This window comes from Emys orbicularis, chromosome 24 (genome assembly GCF_028017835.1).
Source record: "Emys orbicularis isolate rEmyOrb1 chromosome 24, rEmyOrb1.hap1, whole genome shotgun sequence".
NCBI lineage: Eukaryota > Metazoa > Chordata > Testudines > Emydidae > Emys > Emys orbicularis.
In genome coordinates this window covers 3966049-3974285 of record NC_088706.1, presented here as the reverse complement: position 1 = coordinate 3974285, position 8237 = coordinate 3966049, and the positions used below count along the sequence as shown (strand labels likewise).

The window sequence follows — 8237 nt, the reverse complement described above, 5'->3', positions numbered from 1 at the left end:
CACAGCCCGTGACTTGAGAGACGAGCCCTGCTCTCCCGACGGGCTCAGACCCTGGATCCCCGGCAGGCTCCCCCACAGAGAGCTGCTGGGTCAGGATCCAGCAGTTCAGCCAGTCAGCAGAGCAGCTGTTTGAAACCTCTGCCCTGGGACCCCAGCACGGAGCCTGACCCCCAACCTCACAGGGGCTGGATCTAGGGTGCTCGCCCATCCCGGGGACTCAAAGAAACAAGCTAGCGCTAGAGGCGTGCTGCCACCCCCACGGGACACAGAGCGCACAGGACTATGCAGATCCGGCTTCCCACCCACTCTGTCCTGGTGCAAGCAGTCATGCAGGGCAGGGGTGAATCCAGCCCTGGCTCCCCTACCTTGGGGCTGCCTCCGGCAGCCACCCAGCTCCCCGCAGAGGCTGGGGCAGGCTCCCTGCTCAGCCTGAGGCCTGCAGCTTGCTCAGTCCGTCGGCATACTGGAATTCGGGGCCGTTGGCGTAGTCGTACATGTCCAGGGCCACCTCGCAGCTCTCCCTCACCACCCGCTCCCCATCCTGGGCGAACGCCCGCAGCGTCTCCAGGCAGGACTCCTTGGCAATGGAGCCCAGCGCCTCCGCACACTCGTGCCGCACCATGGGGTTCTCCGCCACGCTCTCCAGTGCTGCTGTCAGCTGGGGCACGCAGGCCTCGTGCTGCATCTGGCCTAGGACGAAGCCAATCTCGTGGCGGAAGAGGGCGCTGCCGCACACCAGGCCTGGGGGGAGCAGGGGGAGAGAAGGGTTGGAACAGGCAGAGCGAGGAGGTGATCCTAAGCACTCTGGGATGTTGGGCCTCACCCTCCCCACAGATCTGAAGGGAGGGACCCCCACTGCTCTGCTGCGACTGCTCTTGGGCCGGCTGGGAGCGAGTTGCTGGGGGCTCAGACGCTTGGGGGTTTAATAGCAGCAGGTGCAGCCTGGCCCCTCGGCGGCAGCCTGGGGGAAATGAGTGGGGTCAGCCAGGGTCCGCCTGCACCCGACCCACCAGACGCCCTGTCGGCCACGGAGACTCGGCGGCCCCGTAAGGGTCCCTCCGGGCAGGGCTGAGGCACCAGGGGTGGGGGTGGGAGGAGGCGCTTGCCCTGCTCCGTAGCTGTCTGCCTGACACAGGCCTGGGCCCTCTGCACTGAGCAGCACCCATCCAGCAGGGAGGCAGAGGAATGTATGGGGGTAGGGAAAGTGACTGTGAGCCCTGACGGACTTTGCAGTGGGGCTGGATTTCACTCCAGAAGGGCCCACACAGCTCTGCTCATCCCTAACTGGGTCAGACCTGCCTGGGGGCCAGAACCGGCCTGGCCCCATGGGGTTCTCAGGCTCCGCGGGTCGGTCCCTCCCAAGGGGCTGGATCTGCAGAACCACCCACAGCACTGGAGCCATTGCTCGCCTGCAGCCAGACTGGGGTGACCGGCCCCCTCTGGTGGGGGCAGCAGGATGCCCAGAGAGCGCAGATGGAAACGCTCTGAACGTCTCCAATTGCACCTCCCCCCTCCCACTCCGGGACAGGGGCTGGGCCAGGTGGCTCCGCGCTCAGCTGGGGGGCTGGGGGGACCCTCCCTCTAGAGCAGTGGTTCTTAGTAAGGACCGCCCCAACACGGGAAGGGCACGGGGTCCCCACACACACACTGGGAGCCCCTGCTCTGGCCTGCCCCAGGGAATTCTCATGCCCATCAGAGGGGGCAGAGCACGAGCGGCTGGTCCCCTTTCAGGGAGCCGAGATTCCAGGCGATTCCTGGGGAGGGGGTGGGGGCTTGGCCCTGCTGAGGGCAGAGGCTCTGCTGTCTGCCCGCCCCCCGCTCTGCGGCTCTGGATTCCAGCGGCACAGGGCCAGCCCGTTGCCATGGAGGATCCTGAACTCAGGCATGACGCCCTAGAGGGTTCCCGGAGGGGGCGGGGGGGACACATGCTGTGGGCTCTCCCACCCAGCAGGCATGGGACGGGGCATGCAAGGGGCAAAGGCTCCAGTGGAGCCACGTCCCGGGGTAAGTGGATTACAAAACATGGGGGGGACACAGGGGGCCACATTTGCTCGTCCCATCCCTGGCTCAGGCTGGGGGGGGAGGGTGCTGCTGAGACCGTGCCCTGTGACCAGGTAGGTGAGGCACGCCCTAGGGTGACCCCTGGTGGAGGGTGCTGGGAATAGCAGGGATACAACCCAGCCAGGAAGCCCAGCTGCTCAGACAGGGATGGGTCCCAGGGACAGCACAGCAGTGGGGCCCCCCACCGGGGATCTCTGGACTCAGCTTGGGCCAGGGGAGAGGGCGAGGAGAAGCCACAGCATCGGCCATCCGGGGCTCTCTCACCGTCAGCCAGCGCCAGCGCCGCGGCCTCGCCCCCCACGTTCCTCAGGGCGAACATGGCGCGGTACCGATCGAATAGCGGGCGCGACTCATCCAGCAGGGTCTCCCGCAGCTTGGCGACGTCCTTCTCCTCGTCAGGGGGAGCCGGGTCCACAGACAGATAGGGGCCGGCGCCAGGTGCTTCCTTGTTCTTCTGCAGCCATTCGAGCCTCTTGACCGCCAGCTGGCAGGTCTCGGCTACCTGCAGCAGAACGGGACAGAGACACCTTCACTGGGATCCCTTGGGGAGAGCAGAGTCCCACCAGCCAGGCAGCAGCGTCTAGCGGTCAGAACATGGGACTGGGAGTCCCAGCTCCTGGCTCCAGTCCCAGCTCTGCCACCGACACACTGCGACACCACCAAGTCACGTCCACCTCTGCGACTCAGTTTCCCCATTGGCACAACAGGGCTCGTACCCAGTTCTGTCACGCCTCACCCGAAAGGAGCGATGGACCGGCCAATAGTCAGACATGCAGCTCTGACATTCCACTTCTTGGGGTCTGGCTGTCCAGTGAGGTTTACAAGGGCAGGAAACTTTCTGTGCAGGGTGACTGGGCCTTCTGGGGTATAAATAACCCCCTTACTGGGACCAGTTCAGCTCCTGGTCAGCAGGAATCCCAATGGCAGCAGGTATCAAATGGGGCTGCACAGACTGACTCCCCCAGACAGGGGGCAGCATGGGGAAAAGTGGCACTGCCAGCAGGACTAGGGCTGTTATCTGCATGAGAAAAAACTCACAGACAAGAGGTGTGTCCGCCCATCAGCATAATACCCCCAACGACTGCCCTACTCACTGCCATGATCAGTGCTGATGGCTGCCCTTGGCAGGGGAACGCAGGGAAAGCTTTACCTCAATCACCGGGTCTTCCGAATAACGTCTCAGAACATCCAGCACCTGGGGGTTCCCAATCGCTCCCAAAGCTTCCCCTGGAACACAGACCGAAGGCACCGGTGCCAGTGAACAAGCTGGAAGCTCCCATACTGCTGCCGTCACCTTTAATGAGGCCTTGCCCCTCCCCTGGGGCCGGGGGGACACAGCCCTGCCACACGCCTGGCTGCAACAGCCGAGCTACGGAAAGCGGGAGGGAAACGCAGCAAGTGGCACCGGGGCAGAGGGCAGGGACGAGCTGGCATTTTGTGGGGACGGGAAGCAGCTTCGGCCTGGCGTTGAGAGATGTCCGCAACATCACACCCCAGTGAGCTTGGATTCACTGTACATGCAGCACCACGTGGGGTCTGCTCCAGCAGCCCGGGAGCTCCGTCGGGGGGGGGGGGGGGGCTGTCGAGGGGAGTTAGGAGCCACCTTGCTCCTCACATCGCCAGCCACTGCTCGGGGGGAGCCAGCAATGTGGAGTGGAGCACTGGCTCTGCCTCCTGAGGTGCCAGCCAGCACAGAGCTGGAAATAAGACACACCAGGAAAAGGTTGGCACATGTTCCTGCCCCCCCGGAACAAGCCACAATTCCATCCATCCCTGCCCTGCCCGGCTACGTCAGTCCCTGGCTCGGGCTGGATTGGCAAGGGTCTCTGTGCCAGTGGGACCAGGACAGACCCCCGCTCAAGCACTGAGCTCTCGTACCTGCTTCATGGCGCACCATGGGCTCCTGGCTGGTGTCCTGCAGTACCCGGACCAGGCAGGGGATGGCACGCTCATCCTGCATCTGCCCCAGGCAGTACGCCAGCTCGTGTTTCAGAAGGGCAGACTCATCCCCGAACGCCCGGCTGATCCAGTCGATGGCGGCCTGGCCGCCCACGTTGCGCAGGGTGAAGAGGGCTCGGAAACGAGCCTTCAGGGGCTGCATGGTGTCCACCAGCGTCCGGCCGATGGCCTCCACTTCCTCCTCAGTCACCATGGCGCCTGGGTGGAGAGAGCCGGGGGTCTCCAGCTAGAGGCAGCTTCTCTTACTCTACAGCCAGCAGCTCCCACAAACCAGGCACCGCAAGAACCTGGGCATGAGAAAGAGAGGTCAGGTCTCCGATACTCCGGGGTAGATCAAACTCCACAGTCACGTTTTAACACGTTCACTAACAGGATTGAAAATTCTGGTGTGGACAGGACACAACCGCTTGTTGCTAGTCATGTTTAACCCTAGTTTGTGTCCGGGGGCCTTTCTGTAGCATCCTCTGCAATTTACAATCACGTTAGTTAACATGTGTTAAAGCCCAACCACAAATTCAAGAGCAGACGTAGGCCGTTTGGAGACACCTGACAGCAGGTGCCAGTCTGGGAACTAAGGTAGAAAGCAAAGGTGTAGACCCGCAGCAAGTATAAATACAAGGTAGCTGTGGTCTTCATCTCCGCATGTGAGATTCACAGTTTGGTTCATGGGGAGGTCTGCAGGGAAATCAGAAGGGGAACTTATTACACAGCTCGGGTGAGAGAGATTTTTTTCATACCCAGGCCGAGCACCAGGCACGGCTCAGCACTGCTCCAGCCACAACCACAAAGGCTCAGGATTACACGGACTTTTGGGCCTCGTCTTCCCTACCAACGACGCATTTTTAAAAACCTGGCCTCTGCTGGCGACAGGGGGCCAGAATTTCCAAAGAAGTCAGGGCCAGTTATTCTAGCGCTCCCTGTCCATCTCTGGAGCCCGATTTTCAGCTCCCATTTAGGCCCCCAGCATGTGGAGCCCTTTAGAGATCCTGGCCCTGAGCGTCCACACTCGAATTTACAATCCTGCTAGTGAGTGTGTTAAACACGACTGAAAAGGGAAGCGCACACGTAGCCATTAGTGCTGGCCTGGACCGAGCAGTCCGAGGGCCCGCATGGGAAGTCCCTGGAGAGGAAAGATGCTCTCTGTATCTGTGAATGCCACCTTGCCCCCTACGGCACCTTTCAGCCAAGCATCTCAAAGCGCTTTACAACCGCCTTATTAGCACCCTCCCCAGGACAAAGAGCTGAGCCCCTTGTAGCCCAGCTAGGGAGCTGATGCCTTTACTCCAGGGTTCACTGGCTCCATTCCCAGATGGTGGGTAAGCCAAGATACAGGCTGGGCTGTCACAGTGGCCTGCTTTGGGATTCGGTTAGCAGCAGGAGCCCAACGAAAGCCCCCCAATGTTCACTAGCAAACAGTCCGTGCCATCTCTCCTCGCTTTTCCCACCCCAGGAAGGGGACAACTCCTCTGTGGGGAAGGGCTGCGGGAAGGAGGTGCAGTGCCCAAGGGCTTACAGCTGTAGCCCAGCCCTTACTGCCCCTTGCAGAAGTTGGGGAGCTCCTGCCCAGCATCGCATCCCCCGGGGGATGGGACACTGGGGTGGGGCCACATGCTGGGTCCAGGCAGGAACCTGTTTTGCCCCACCCACACCCCCACGTGTTCCCAGCAGGGCCAGGAACCAGCTAACACACAAACACGAGACACCGACAGCTCGGGCCAAACGCACACGTGGGAAGCTCCTGGCGTTCACTGGCAATCAAGCGGGTCAAACGGGGGGGGGGACCCTCAGCGTGGCCCTGCCGCTCACAGGTCCCAACGCCGGACACTAGCGCGGCGCGGCCCAGCCCCCGTCCCGGCTGCCCCACGGTCCGGGGACCGAACCAGCCACCTCCGGAGCTACATGCACCGACGGGCTCCTCGCTCCTCCCCGTGCCCCGCTCCCGGCCCCGCCATGCAGCCGCCTCTGGGGTGGAGCCGGCCCCGCAGCGGCGCGGGACAGGGGCGCCGGGCAGGCTCAGGTCCCCGCAGGGCGCAGCCGGGCCCGACCCCGCACTCACCCGCCGGCTCAGGGCGCAGCCATCGCTCCACGGCCCCGCCCCCACCGCGCGACGGGCCCCGCCCGGGCGGATCGTACCACTCCCGACTCGTGCGGGGGGAGCCGCCTCTTCCCAGCAGCGCCCCGGGCGGCGCTTTGCAGGAGGCGGCCCTGACCCCCGGGACACCGGCTGCGGGGGGGCGGCCCAGCTCCCCGCCACGAGCAGGAGGGGGGCAGCAGGGCCCGCCTCCCCCCCCCCCCGCCGCTGCAGTGGAGGAGCCGGGCGGCCGCACGTGGCCTGTGTGCGGAGCAGGCTCCAGCCTGCCCGGACCGTGAGACTGGCGGGGGCCGGTGCCCCAGCTCCCCCTAGCCCCCGGCCAGCCACGCCTGATATAGAGAGCAGCTGGGCTCTCCACTCCCTGGGCCTGGGCCGCCACCCGCCTCGGCTCGGCCAGCTGATCCCAGGACTCCAGGAGCTGGGGGTGTCCGATGGGCCCCCAATATCCCGGGCAAGTCACTGGAGCTGGCAACGCCGAAGGAGGAAATTCAGCTTTAAACGCACGCAGAAAACAACGTGGGTCTCCCTGCCAACTGCGGGGGGTCGCTCTTATCATGGGGGGAGCTGTCACTCCATCCCTCCCCAACCCCTCCCTTAGCCCTGCTCCTGCACCCCCGTCTCCTTTAGCCACCCTCTCTGCACCTTCATATCCCACTGGACCCCTGTATGTTTGTGTCCCCCCTGCACCCTCACATTCCCCCTGCACCCCTGTATGTTTGTGTCCCTCCTGCACCCCCATATCCCCCTGCACCCTCACATTCCCCCTGCACCCCTGTATGTTTGTGTCCCTCCTGCACCCCCATATCCCTCACATTCCCCCTGCACCCCTGTATATTTGTGTCCCCCTTGCACCCCCATATCCCCCTGCACCCTCACATTCCCTCCTGCACTCACATTCCCCCTGCACCCTTACATTCCCCCTGCACCTTCATATCCCACTGCACCCCTGTATGTTTGTGTCCCTCCTGCATCCTCACATTCCCTCCGCACCCCCATATCCCACTGCACCCTCACATTCCCTTCTGCCTTCAGCAATCTCCTGTCAATGCTCCCCCCCATTTTCCTGCCCAGCTCCCTAACCATGGAGGGCAGAGGATGGCCATCTTCCCTAAGGGCAGCCTGGCTTCAGTCCCATTGGAAATGATGGAAGTTTCCTGCAATTGGAACAGGGAAATGGCAGCCATCTTAACTGAGGGCAGGCTGTGGCTTTGGGCCTACTGAAAGTAAAGTAGGGTTACCATATTTCAGCAAGCAAAAAAGAGGACGGGAGGAGCCCCGCCCCTGCCCCTCCCACTTCCCGCCCCCCTCAGAACCCCCAACCCTCCCCCCGTTCCTTGTCCCCTGACTGCCCCCTCCTGAGACCCTCCCCCCATCCTAACTGGCCCCCTAGGACCCTACCCCCTACCTGTACCCTGATTGCCCCAACCCTTATCCACACCCCACCCCCAGACAGACCCCTGGGACTCCCACGTCCCATCCAACCACTCCCCACCCCCTGACAGCCCCCCCACAACTCCTGACCCATCTAAACCCCTCTGCTCCCTGTCCCATTGACTGCTCCGATCCCTCTCCCCACCCCTGCCCCCTGACAGCCCCCCCCCAGAACTCCCAACCCCCCACCCCCGCTCCTTGTCCCCTGACTGCCCCCTCCTGGGACCCCTGCTCCTAACTGCCCTCCAGAACCCCACCCCCTACCTAAGCCTCCCTGTTCCTTGTCCCCTACCTGCCCCCTCCTGAGACCCCCCTCTAACTGCCCCCCAGGACCCTACCCCCTACCTGTACCCTGACTGCCCAAAACCTTCTCCACCCCCCAAAAAAGCCCCCCCCGAACTCCCGACCCCCCCCCCGTCTCTTGACTGCCCCCTCCAAAATCTCCCTGCCCCTTCTCCTGCCCCCTGGCCCCCTTACCCTGCCGCTCAGAACATGGTGTTGGGCTCTGTGCGGAGCCGGACACGTGGCTGCGCTCCCCAGCGCAACACACAACCCAGTCCCACCCCACCCAGTGCTGCCGGAGCGGGGCGCGGGGGAGAAGGAGAAGTGGGGGGAGGAGGAGCTGCCGAGGCCCGATGCAAACGGCCCGGCAGGCTCAGAGTGTGGGGGAGGGGGGGCTCTACAGCTGCTCCGG

The 8237-nt window shown here is 63.7% G+C and overlaps 1 protein-coding gene across 1 annotated transcript; it reads right to left on the bottom strand.

The window, feature by feature from the left end:
- Positions 1-424: 424 nt before the first annotated feature.
- On the bottom strand, positions 425-4213 carry DOHH (deoxyhypusine hydroxylase). Its single transcript, XM_065422314.1, has 4 exons — positions 3940-4213; positions 3212-3288; positions 2326-2563; positions 425-741 (listed from the first exon to the last, which is right to left on the bottom strand). The coding sequence occupies exons 1-4, from the start codon at positions 4211-4213 to the stop codon at positions 425-427; spliced, it is 906 nt and encodes a 301-aa protein (XP_065278386.1).
- Positions 4214-8237: the final 4024 nt, after the last annotated feature.